The following is a 13,402-nucleotide window of genomic DNA, read 5'->3' as shown; positions in this document are numbered from 1 at the left end:
AGTTTTTTCATCCATTGATGATTCTTGGCTTATTCCTACAATAGTTGCAAATTGTGAGTCTTCTAACTCTTATTCCTTCTGTTTTGTTTTGTTTTTGAGATGGAGTCTTGCTTTGTCGCCCAGGCTGTAGTGAAGTGGTGTGATCTCGGTTCACTGCAACCTCTGCCTTTTGGGTTCAAGCGATTCTCCTGTCTCAGCCTCCAAGTAGCTGGGATTACAGATGCACGCCACCAAGCCTGGCTAATTATTGTATTTTTAGTACAAACAGGGTTTCACCATGTTGGCCAGACTGGTCTCGAACTCCTGACCTCAGGTGATCCGCCCACCTAGGCCTCCCGAAGTGTGGGGATTACAGGCGTGAGCCACCGCGCGCGGACATTGCTTTTGTTATTGTTGTTGTTGTTGTTTTGTTTTGTTTTTTTGAGATGGAGTCTCGCTCTTTTGCCCAGGCTGGAGTGCAGTGGTGCAATCTTGGCTCACTGCAACCTTTGCCTCCCAGGTTCAGGCGATTCCCCTGCCTCAGCCTCCTGGGTAGCTGGGACTACAGGTGCCTGCCACCACACCCAGCTAATTTTTGTATTTTTGGTAGAAATGGAGTTTCACCATGTCAGTCAGGCTGGTCTTGAACTCCTGACCACAAGCAGTCCACCTGCCTTGGCCTCCCAAAGTGCTGGGATTACAGGCGTGAGCGACCACGCCTAGCCTATTGGTTGGAATTATGTTGTAAAGAAGTGCTTTTGCTTCTCCCCCGTTTGCTTATTATCACTATGGATGTTTGGGTTTGTATTTTATTCAGTGAATTATAATTATAATCTGTTACTGTCCTTATGCATTCCAGTGCTCTAATGCTCTCATCCGAGATTTGGCTACTGAGAACTCCTTTAGGGTGATTCCATCATCCTTTTCACATCTCATTGTTTCTTGAGCACTTCCTTTCAAGCACAAAAAGATGTTTTAGACGTATCTTTCCTCGTCACAATCCTGGACTCAGCCATTTCTTCAAGGAGCTCTGGCTTTTTTTTTCCTTCAAAGAGATGGGATCTTGCTCTCTGGCCCAGACTGGAGTGCAGTGGTACAATTATACCTCACAGCAGCCTCAAGCTCCTGGGCTCAAGTGATTCTCCCACTTCAGCCTCGCAAATAGCTGGGACTATAGGTATGTGCCACCATGCTCAGCTTATTTGGAAATTTTTTTTTAAGAGACGGGATCTTGCTCTGTTGCCTGGGATGGTCTCGAACTTCTGGCTTCAAGCAGTCCTCCTGCCTTGGCCTCCCAGAATGCTGGGATTACAGGTGTGAGTGACTGCACCTAGCCTAGCAGCTCTGGCTTATAGTGGGGACTAGTTTTTGTTTTTTTGTTTTGTTTTGTTTTTTGTTTTTTGTTTTTTGTTTTGAGATGGAGTCTCACTCTGTCGCCCAGGCTGGAGTGCAGTGGCACCATCTCGGCTCACTGCAAGCTCTGCCTCTTGGATGCACACCATTCTCCTGCCTCAGCCTCCCAAGGAGCTGGGACTACAGGCACCTGCCACCATGCCCGGCTAATTTTTTTGTATTTTTAGTCGAGACAGGGTTTCACCATGTTAGCCAGGATGGTCTCGCTCTCCTGACCTCGTGATCTGCCCACATTGGCCTCACAAAGTGCTGGGATTACAGGCGTGAGCCACCGTGCCTGGCCAGTGGGGATTAGTATTTAGAAACAAAGGTTTGAATGTGTTCATTACTACTGGGGTACATTGCTTCTAGGCCCTCTCACTGAGCACAGCTGGGTTATATACACTCGTACATATCTATAACTATTTCTACATACATATATTAAAAATCATGCATTAATCCTAATATCCCCAGTTCCATTTCAGCACCACTGGCTCTTCCCAGCCTTCTTAATTCCTTCTCTAGCACTGAGAAACCTGGCTCCAACATCATTGTTCATGGGTTTATTCATTTCTCAATCCTGCAAGGTGCCCTCTTAAAGTTCCTGTGTCTATCTTTGGGCAGGATGCTCTCTGCTTCCACCCGGTAATATTTCCCCAGGTCTTTTTTTTCTCCCCAGGTTTCATGGTTTGAAATAGTGCCTTCTTTGGTTCTGCTTTGAACTTTCTGCCCTCCTTGTTCTTCTTACCACCTTCTGAGCCTTGTGTTTCTCAGGTGATGCTGAACACAGAGCGGCTGATCAAGCATGCGGTGCAGGAGAGGCTGGCGGTCACTGTGTGCATCAACAAGATTGACCGACTGATCCTGGAGCTGAAGCTGCCTCCAACTGATGCGTATTACAAGCTGCGCCACATTGTGGATGAGGTCAATGGATTAATAAGGTAGAAGACCCCTGGGAGTGGATTTCCTGTCCTCAGAGACTCTGGGTTTTAACCCTGAATACTTCTGGGAACAACTCTGATTTATGTCTTGGCATGTGTTGATGAGTTTGTTGGGCAAAACTAGAGGCACATTCTGGGACTCTGCAGGGGTCAACTCCACACTATTACCTCTGTGCCTTAACCACTTGTGATGCTTAACACATCTTCCGTTTAGTATTATGATAATTACTTGGACTGTATTTAATGTCTTCTTCTCTTTTTAGAGATAGGATCTCTGTTACCCAAGCTACAGTGCAGTGTCACAATCACAGCTCACTGCAGCCTTGAACTTCTGGGCTCAAGCAGTCCTCCCACCTTAGTCTCCTGAGTAGCTGGGACCACAGGCATGTGCCACCATACCTGGCTAATTTTTTTATTTTTGTTTTTATTTTTATTTTTTTATTTTTTGTAGAGATGGAGTCTTGCTATATTGCCCAAGCTGGTCTTAAACTGACTTCAAGCAATTCTACCTTGGCCTTCCAAAGTGCTAGCATTACAGATGTGAGCCACCGCACCCAGTTGTTACTTGCCTAATAGCGATAATGGCAAATATTATTAGGCATTTATAGTATAAGTTAACATAATAACTTACAAGGGATGTTATAAGAAATTAAATAGATATTTGGTGGAACACACTTAGCACAGTGCTTACCATATAGCAGCTGATGCGCTGAATAATGTTAGATGCTGTTATAGTTAACTCAGTCTAAATAAATTAAGAACAGTTTGCTGTATTTCTGTGGATATACCTGCTTCTCAACAAGATAGATTTAGGGCTTGCATTAATACATATGAGTGATGGTTATGATACTTTAGAATGTAGTATCAAAGAGCCTTTGAAAGAGAGGTTAAATATATCTTAAAGACAGTCTTACTACAGGCTGAAGGATGTGCTAGATGACTTCCTGCAGCCCCTTAGATGGGCCTGTGAGGAGGCCGTCCTACTGAAAGAATGCCTTTCCATTTGAGGATTGGGGATGGCACCTGTGTGGCTAGAGATGGTTACCTTCAGGAGCCTTCCCAGTGTGTAGCACTACTTTTCTTTTTTTTTTTTTTGAGACGGAGTCTCGCTCTGTCGCCCGGGCTCTGGAGTGCAGTGGCCAGATCTCAGCTCACTGCAAGCTCCGCCTCCCGGGTTTACGCCATTCTCCTGCCTCAGCCTCCCAAGTAGCTGGGACTACAGGCGCCAGCCACCTTGCCCGGCTAGCTTTTTGTATTTTTTAGTAGAGACGGGGTTTCACCGGGTTAGCCAGGATGGTCTCGAACTCCTGACCTCGTGATCCGCCCGTCTCGGCCTCCCAAAGTGCTGGGATTACAGGCTTGAGCCACCGCGCCCGGCCAACACTACTTTTCAAAAGGAATATCTTCACTCCATCTCTGCAAGGACTGACAATGACTAGAGCCCAACGTGACACCATGAGTCCAAAGAATGAAATGACAAATATCTTTTAATAAAAAGACTGAGCGTGATAGCTTATGCCTGTAATCCCAACACTTTGAGAGGTCAAGGCGGGAGGATCACTTGAGGCTAGGAGTTCAAGATCAGCCTGGGCAACATAGCTAGACTCTCTGTCTACAAAAAATGATTTTAAAATTAGCTTGGCATGGTGGTATGTGTTTGTAATCCTAGCTACCTGGGAGGCAGAGGCAAAAAGATCACTTGAGCCAAGGAGTTCAGGCTTATAGTGAGCTATGATTGTGCTGTTGCACTCCAATGCGGGTGACAGAGTGAGACGCTGTCCCTTTAAAAAAAAAAAAAAAAAAAAGGCAGGAGGTGGGATAGGGCTACATTTAACCTGATTTAATAAAATAGGAAGTCAAGAGGTCATGTTTCAAACCTCTAAACAAGCGCTCAGGCACAGTGGCTTATACCTACAATCCCAGCACTTTGGGAGGCCGAGGCAGGAGATTGCTTGAGCCCAAGAGTTCAAGGTTCAAGCCTGGGCAACATGGCATTTGTATTTCATCTCTACAAAAATTAGCCAGGCTTGGTGCTTCATGCCTGCAGTCCCAGCTACTTGGGAGGCTGAGGAGGGAGGATTGCGTGAGCCTGAGAGTCGAGGCTACAGTGAATTGTGATTTGCCACTGTGCTTCAGCCTGGGCAACAAGGCAAGACCCTGTCTCAAAAACAAAAGAACCTCTAAGCAAGAAAAAGCAACATAAACATATTACTTAGAGATCTGAAGGTAAATACTCTAAAAGCAGCTTTAAAAGTGTTGAAAGCAGTTGCCTCTAGGGAGCATAACTTGGGGGTAGAGGGCTGTTCTTTATAAGCTATACCTTTATTTCTGTATTGGGAAATTCCATAAGATAATGTGCCAGTAAGGCTAAGATTGTGGATTTGATCCCCTTGTACAACTGGTTTTCTTATAAATGTTAGTGAACTCAGATACTTGTGGTTTGTGCATGGCTTTTAAGATTGAAAGTTTTAACACTGTAAAAGCCAAACACAAAAGAATAAAGAGTGTGGCAGTGAGAGTAAAGAGCAGAGTTGCTTTTCTTCTTTTCCTTTTTTTTCTCTTTTTTAAATGATGTTTATGTCTGCTTATATTTGTGAAATTGAGGTTTTTCTTCAAATGTATTTCTGTATTTCTATCTTATCACATTAGATTCATTTCCTGTGTTCTAAGGTTTTTGTCTCTGTCCTCTAGGTTTCCCCTTGTCTGTCTGGTGCAGTTAACTTTTCCAAGATTGCACAGAATGTTCCCAACTCTGGGAAATCAGCTTGTTATTGGGAATTAGGGAACAGCTCCATCATGTCACATTCTTGGACCAGGCTGTTGGCAAAACTAAGTGTCCTGCACAAGTCCCTTCCGAGGACTGGAGAGTGGCTGTGATACTGAGTTCCTGCCCTTCCCCTTGGCAGTGCATCTGGGATGCTACAGCCTGGCACTGTGCTTACCACTGTCTCTGTTTCAGCATGTATTCCACTGATGAGAACCTGATCCTTTCCCCACTCCTGGGTAACGTCTGCTTCTCCAGCTCCCAGTACAGCATCTGCTTCACGCTGGGCTCCTTTGCCAAGATCTACGCCGACACCTTTGGTAAGCGCTGGCTGGCAGTCTGTCTCACCAGCTTCCCCTGAGTCCTGTGTGCCTTTCCTGCTGAATGGCTCAGAAATTGGCTTCATATCAGAGCACCCTGTTGGGGGAACATCTTATCACCTGTTATTATCACATCTGGGGGTCTTTCTGGCCTTGAGACCCTTTCTTCAGGCTAAGTGGTTTCTAAATAATAGAAAAATAAAAGTGAATAGGAGGACATGGGAGAAGAAGGAGGTCATTTTAGGAATAAAAGTCTCTCCTAGAGTGAAACAGGTTTTGTAAAACAGGAATCATCCATGCCCACAGGCGCTTTCAGACCTCCTCACAGGTAACATCTCTCTCACCGTTAGTGCTTCTAGCCAGCCGTATGGAGGCAGACATCAATTTCATGGGTCTAATTGAGAACTCATGGTGACCTTGCAGCCAGCATCTACAGGCCTCTGCTGACATGCCCAGCCGCATAATATCATGGGTTCCTGGAGCCTCAACACCAGATCTTTAAGACCAGATTCCCACTGTGAGAGACTCCCTGGCTCTTCATCTTTGCACTTCCTCAGTTACCTCAGATTCCAATAGGAATCGTGCACTGAGAGTCTTGCCTATGTTCAATGTTACAGTTCCTTAGAGGGAAGTCACTGTTACACCGTTTTTAGGGTCGAGCAGACAGGCTCCGTGAGAGGTCTCATGACCAGTAGGCAGTGGAGCACCAGTGTTTCTATCCTCGCCAGTCAGTTGTCCTGCTGCACTCTCAGCATGGAGCCCTTTGCTCTTGTGAAAAAAAAATGGAGGATTAAAGTTCGGTCTTTTTTGACTGGGTGCAGTGGCTCACACCTATAATCCCAGGACTTTGGGAATCTGAGGCAGGCGGATCACTTGAGCCCAATAGTTTGAGACCAGCCTGGGCAACATGGCAAAACCCCATCTCTACAAAAGAATACAAAAAATTAGTTGGGCGTGGTGGCGCTGACCTGTAGTCCCAACTCGGGAGGATCACTTGAGCCCAGGAGGTTGAGGCTACAGTGAGCCATGATTGCACCATTGCACTCCAGCCCGGGCAACAGAGCAAGACCCTGTCTCAGAAAACAAGAAAAGAAAATTTTACTTCTTTTTTTTTTTTTTTTTTTTTTTCCGAGACAGAATCTCACTCTGTTGCCCAGGCTCGAGTGCAATGGCGCGATCTCAGCTCACTGCAACCTCCGCCTCCCGGGTTCATGCAATTTTCCTGCCTCAGCCTCCTGAGTAGCTAGGATAACAGGTGCGTGCCACCATGGCCAGCTAATTTTTGTATTTTTAGTAGAGACAGGGTTTCACCATGTTGGTCAGGCTGGTCTCGAACTCCTGACCTTTTGATCCACCCACCTTGGCCTCCCAAAGTGCTGTAATTACAGGCATGAGCCACTGTGCCCGGCCTATCTACTATATTCTTATAATAAAGTAAGCTGGAGAAAAGAAGATGTTACCAAGAAAATCATGAGAAAAAATACATTTACTGTTCATTCAGTGGAAGTGGATCATCATAAAGGTCTTCATTTTCGTCATCTTCACATTGAGCATGCTAAGGCAGAGGAGGCATTGGTCTTGGTGTCTCAGGTGGCAGAGGTGGGGGAAAAGATCCATGTATAATTGGACCCAAGACATTCAAACCATGTTGTTCAAGGATCACCTGTATACATATATAATCTGTGTTTTTCATACAGCATTGGACCATTGACCATTTTCTTATTAGATATATATATCAATTATTTCCAGATGGCTGTTTTTTAAAAATGGGTAGCTGGACAATAAATGAAATTGAACAGAGTTCCAGTAGAAGTTTATGTGTTTCTGAATGTCCATTGTATGAGCATGTGAAGCAGAATCCAAGACCCTTTTGTAATTATAATGCAGAGATGATTCCAATTCTGATTGAAAATGATCCTCAGCCTTGGGCGAGATTGTTTCTCATCCTTTGAACCCACTGTTAGTTTATGCCAGAGCTAGCTATGGGCTGGGCTGCAGCAGCATTATGGTGGAAAGTCATGTGTAGACTTCTGGAAAGTCAGCACTGAAGGGAATATTGAAGAGATCATTGAGTCCTTCCTCTTCATTTTACATGGAGAGAAACTATCCCCATGGTCACAGAACTTATTGATAGAGCTATAACTAGAATCCATTTATATTTTACTCCCAAAACTGATATCATGTGCTCTCGCTAGGAATATAGTATAATAAGGCATGATGAACAACTTCGGACTTCTAGAAACTTCATCCAGTGGATGGACAGAATCCCACAGAATGATGATTGGCAATGTGAGGTGATAGTGTGAGCTGAGTACCAGGTATCTACTGTAGGCAGATACAGCTGAGAGAACTTAGGGGTGGGGTAGGGGTCAGCCTCAATAGCTTGGAGGCAGGTAAAGCCGAGGGAAGGAGACGGGACTTGGGCAAATAGAGAGTAGAAAGCCAGAAATTCCAGACTTGCAGGGCTGGAAAAAGAGGCACAGAGGCAGGTGGTGTTAGTCATGGCCTGTTCAGGTAACTGTGGAATGTTTAACCAAGGAGAAGAGTTCAAGTTCAGGCCAGGTACAGTGGCTCGTGCCTGTAATCCCAGCACTTCGGGAGGCCAAAGTAGAGGATCACTTGAGGCCAGGAGCTCAAAACCAGTGTAGGCAACATGGTAAGACCTTGTCTCTACAAAAAATTTTAAAAATTAGCTGGCCATGGCCGGTGGCTCACACCTGTAATCCCAGCACTTTGGGAGGCCGAGATGGGCACATCACGAGGTCAAGAGGTCAAGACCATCCTGGCTAACACGGTGAAACCCTGTCTCTACTAAAAAAAAAAAAAAAAAAAAACAAAAAAAATTAGCCGGGCGTGGTGGCAGGCGCCTGTAGTCCCAGCTACTTGGGAGGCTGAGGCAGGAGAATGGCGGGAACCCGGGAGGCGGAGCTTGCAGTGAGCCGAGATTGCGCCACTGCACTCCAGCCTGGGCGACAGAGCAAGACTCCGTCTCAAAAAAAAAAAAAAAAAAAAAAATTAGCTGGCCGTGATGGCGCACACCTGTAGTCCCAGTTACTTGGGAGGCAGAGGTGGGAGAATTGCATGAGCTAGGGAGGTCAAGGCTTCAGGAAGCTGAGGTTATGCCACTGTACTCCAGTGTGGATGACAGAGTGAGACTCTGTCTCAAAGAAAAAAGGTTCAGTGATTATACTACATGGTAAGTGCATTAACAGAGGGCATAAACATTCAGTGGTTCAGAGGAAGGAAAGCCTCAGTAACTAACAATGTGGGAAAGAAGGGGAGAATTTGGTAATTAACAGAGTAAGGAAGAAAAAGATTTTGAGTTTACATGAAATTTTGGTGATAACAATACTGATGGAGACAGAGAAGTCTGAAGGGGAATGTGGCTTTAGGAAAAAGCTGATGCATTCCCTTTATCCCGTACAAGGGGAGAGGGGACAGTCTGACATCTGGATAGAAATATCCAGGAGGTAGTTGGTGGTATCACTTGTCTAACTGAATGTTACCCAATGTCTTGACTTTTAAAAGCCATACTTGTCTGGTATAGTCTGACCAGGATTAGCAGTTTATAGTCGAACTAAAAATATTAATTGGTAAAAGATGAGCCAAAGGTTGGCTTTGGTGTTTTCTCTTGAGAGGGCTGAGTAATTGCTTACTTGAGGCCTGGGGCTAGCCAGAGCCTTATGGTGACACTGCAGTTGGAAGGTGGCCCACACTGGCAGCAGAGTTGAGCTTGTCTACATCAGGAAAGGGTGAAAGAACCATTAAATTCTCCTTCCAGAAGAGACAGGGTTTAGACGCAGATAGAGGATGCCACACAGTAGGTGACCCTGTTCCATCAAAGGAAAACATGTAACACATGCTGTTGTCCATAGTTCAATCCTAGTGCTTGGTGGAGATGGAGAGGCTTGGGTTCTCATTTTGGCTCCAGCACAGCCTTGTCAACTTTGGACCAGTCTTGTCCTACTTTGTGCCTCAGTGTCCCCGTTTTCCTGTCTGGTTAGAAGGGAATGTGTGGACCCTGGAAAGGAAAGTGGTAGAAGTTCTCAGCTACGAACCACCTGTGCCACCTGAAACAGAATTTTGAACAACACTTTGCTAGGTAGATTATAATTGTGTGACTTCTCCCATAGGTGACATTAATTACCAAGAATTTGCTAAAAGACTCTGGGGTGACATCTACTTCAACCCTAAGACGTAAGTAGAGTATGGGACGTGACTTTCCAGACGGGTGATCATTTACCCAGTAAGTGAGAAGAGATAGAGAAATTCTCTGAGTTCAAAGATTAAAATACCTACTTTTTTTTTTTTTTAACGTAAACTACTGTCTTTCCTCCCCTAAATGGGTTGGCTTCCTAAGCTCTGATCTGGTGAGAGACTTTTTCTCCTGAAGTCTTTACAGCCCAGCTCAGGCATCCAGGAGGGTCATAACCATGTATCCTTCCAGGAATCTGCCTCTGGAAACTTTACAGTCACAACACACATTCCTCCCCTGGGCTGCTGTTCAGATTCAGCACTTAGACAGTGCCTCTTGGGATCAGCGATAGTGGCTTTCCTCCCGGGTCACTCAGAACTCTTTGTTTTTCCTTTTAGGCGAAAGTTCACCAAAAAGGCCCCAACTAGCAGCTCCCAGAGAAGTTTCGTGGAGTTTATCTTGGAGCCCCTTTATAAGATCCTCGCCCAGGTGAGTGTGTCAGGCCACACTGGGCAGATCTGCTCTTATAAGCACAGTGTGGAAGAGCTGGTGAACTCACACTTCACTCTGTCCCTAAACCTGCTCAGTTTTCTCTTAAGTATAAGGGTGGTTGTTGGTCACCAATTGTTCAAGAAGTAATCTTCTAGATCCAGAACACTGTAGTACTCCAAGTGCTATTAAAATCAAAGGAAAGGGGCCCGGGCATTGTGGCTCATGCCTGTAATCCTAGCACTCTGGGAAGGGGAGGTGGGCAGATTGCCTGAGCTCAGGAGCTTGAGACCAGCCTGGGCAACATGGTGAAACCCCGTCTCCACTAAAATACAAAAAATTAGCTGGGTGTGGTGGCGGGCGCCTGTAGTCCCAGCTACTCAGGAGACTGAGGCGGGAGAATTGCTTGAACCTGGGAGGGAGAGGTTGCAGTGAGCCGAGATCACGCCACTGCACTCCAGCCTGGACGACAGAGCAAGACTCCGTCTCCAAAAAAAAAAAAAAAAAAATCAAAGGAAAGGGAGGAGGTATGAAAGAAAAGTCTTCTCCTAGAGCAGGTTTATGAACATATCTTGACTGTTGAGAAGAATGTGACACTTAGAACTAATCATTTCAGTTATGGGAATTTAACTTACAGATATAATTGTGAAAGTCCTCCTGGCTACTTATATAAATCAAAGTGTTTATAGCATTTTTGGTTGTTGTTTGTTTTTGTTTTTTAGAGATAGGGTCCCACTCTGTCACCCAGGCTGGAGTACAATAGCACGATCATAGCTCACTGCGGCTTCAAACTCCTAGGTTTGAGCAATCCTCCCACCTCAGCCTCCTGAGAAGCTGTGACTGCAGATGCAAGCTACCATGCCTGGCTAACTTTTTAAAACTTTTTTGTAGAGACAAGGTCTCGCCGTTATCCCCAAGCTGGTCTCAGACTTCTAGCCTCAAGTGATCCTCCTGCCTTGGCCTCCCAAAGTGCTGGGATTGCAGGCAGGAGTCTACCACCTCAGCTTATAGCATTGTTTGTAACAGCAGGAAAAGGGAAAAAACAAGAAGTAAGTTAAATGTTTGTCAGTTATGCTCCTTAATCTGATTAAATGAATGATGGTACATCCCATAAAATGAACCACTTTACAACCACTAAAAGTATGTCTGGGCTGGGCATAGTGGCTCAGGCCTGTAATCCAGATGCTTTGGGAGGCCGAGGCAGGAGGATCACTTGAGCCCAGGAGTTTAAGACCAGCCTGGGCAACATGGCAAGACCCCATCTCTACTAAAAATACAAAAATTACCCAGGCATAGTAGCTTATGCCTGTAATCCCAGCTACTCTTGAGGCTGAGGCTGCAGTGAGCTGAGATCATGCCACTGCACTCCAGCCTGGGTGACAGAGCAAGACTCCGTCTCAAAAAAAAAAAATCAACTGGGAGTGGTGGTGTGTACCTGTGGTCCTAGCTACTCAGCAGGCTGAGGCCAGAGGATTGCTTGAACCCTGGTGGTCAAAACTGCAGTGATCCATGATCACACCACTGCATTCCAGCCTGAGTGGCCCCTGTCTCAGAAAAAAACAAACAAAGCATGTTCCTATGAACTTTGCTTTCATAACTGTTTGTACAATATGTGATGCTTGTCAGATTGAAATAATTTGTCAGGAAATGGTAAGGATTTAATTAAGCATGTGGAATGCTGAGAAGCAAAGAATATAACTTGGCCAGATGTGGTGACTCACGCCTGTAATCCCAGCACTTTGTGAGGTCCCAGTGGGCAGATCGCTTGAGATCAAGAGTTCAAGACCAGCCTGCACAACATGGCTAAGCCCTGTCTGCACACAAAATAGAATTAGCTGTTGTAGTGGTGCGTGCCTGTAGTCCCAACTACTTGGGGGGCTGAGGCAGGAGGATCACTTGAGCCCGGGAGACGGAGGTTGCAGTGAGCCATGATCACACCATTGCACTCCAACCTGGGTGACAGAGTGAGACCCTGTCTGTAAAAAAAAAAGAATATAACGTGACATTTATATGAATTTGTACTCCCTAAAAGATAGGACTAAAAGGGTAAAAATTACAGGAATTTTCGTACAGACCTCTCTCCTAAGACAGTAATAAAATACGCAGGTGTTTAATAAGCACAGTGGACACACACATACACAAAATATGTGTGGCCATTCCAGTGGACAAAACAGCAAAACCTAGCAACAAGATAAAACAGCAATTAAAATTTATTAGTGCTGAAAAATACTTAGTATCTTATGTCAGACTAGAATGGATTAATAAAAAAAATTTATAGAGCCTGCCTCAGTAGAGACCTTGAGTCTGCTGAGGATGATTTAGCTTGGCCCTGCCCTGACAGGATCCACAGCCAGGTGACCTTTTTTGGTTCCTTCCAGTGCACAATGATCCTCTAAATCTGAGAAGTCTGTAAATAGACTTCTATTTAATAGGTGAGGGAGTTCCTGAGTGGGATGAGATGCTGCTTTTCAGACACCAGGGGGCAGCACTAGGAGTAATCAATCTGAGTGCTTGGTTTATTAGCTGGGATGGGGATGTAACCAAGTTGGCTTTGCCTATGGTTTGAAGGGTAGGTAGCAGAGATGCCGCTGAAACAAAACTTTTGTTCTTGCCAAGACCTTTGTCTCCATAGAAGAGAGCCTTGTGCAGGAGTTCTTCAACTATTTCTTTGGCCTTTCCTTGTCTCCCTCTAGCACCATGCTCAGGCTCTCACTACAGCTGACATGGTGTCTTACACCCTCACAGGTTGTGGGTGATGTGGACACCAGCCTCCCACGGACCCTAGATGAGCTTGGCATCCACCTGACGAAGGAGGAGCTGAAGCTGAATATCCGCCCCCTGCTCAGGCTGGTCTGCAAAAAGTTCTTCGGCGAGTTCACAGGTAGTAACGTGCTTGTGGCCCCTTAACTCTGTCATCCTCGTGCCCTGCCACAGGTATCACAGCAACTTTTTCTCACACTGCAATGGAGGTCAGAGGTCTGAGGATCTTTTCAACAAACTACAGATGGAGATGCAGAACACTGATGTTTTTCCTAGCGGCTTTCCTTAGTGGATGATGGCACACATTCTATCTTGGGAACCAAAAGGAATTACATTTTCCTGCCAGGAGGAGTGTTCAAGTAAATGAGATAGGGAGGCAGGCTCTGTGGTTCTGGTGTATTTTCCAGGGGGCAGCTGGGAACGTGGATGCTTGGGTGGTATGAAATAGTGCAAAAAGTGCTAGGCTAGGATTTAGGAGACTTGGTTAGTTACACAGAAGGCAGGTGATCAGCAGAAAGACACTGGACTGGTTGAAAAAACCACCTGAGTCTGTCTCGATCCT

The 13,402-nt window shown here is 45.5% G+C and overlaps 1 protein-coding gene across 2 annotated transcripts in view; it reads left to right on the top strand.

The window, feature by feature from the left end:
• Positions 1-13,402, top strand: part of EFTUD2 (elongation factor Tu GTP binding domain containing 2) — a 45,956-nt gene that overhangs the window by 18,268 nt on the left and 14,286 nt on the right. For both annotated transcript variants that reach the window (XM_010353997.2, XM_010353998.2), the window contains 5 exons: positions 2,146-2,312; positions 5,272-5,396; positions 9,530-9,593; positions 9,990-10,080; positions 12,826-12,961. In XM_010353997.2, coding sequence (XP_010352299.1) covers positions 2,146-2,312; positions 5,272-5,396; positions 9,530-9,593; positions 9,990-10,080; positions 12,826-12,961 — 583 coding nt within the window. The remainder of the gene's footprint in view (positions 1-2,145; positions 2,313-5,271; positions 5,397-9,529; positions 9,594-9,989; positions 10,081-12,825; positions 12,962-13,402) is intronic.

Source organism: Rhinopithecus roxellana, chromosome 19, assembly GCF_007565055.1.
Source record: "Rhinopithecus roxellana isolate Shanxi Qingling chromosome 19, ASM756505v1, whole genome shotgun sequence".
Taxonomy (NCBI): Eukaryota; Metazoa; Chordata; class Mammalia; order Primates; family Cercopithecidae; genus Rhinopithecus; species Rhinopithecus roxellana.
The sequence above is the reverse complement of the archived record's forward strand: the minus strand, read 5'-3'. Positions and strand labels throughout refer to the sequence as shown.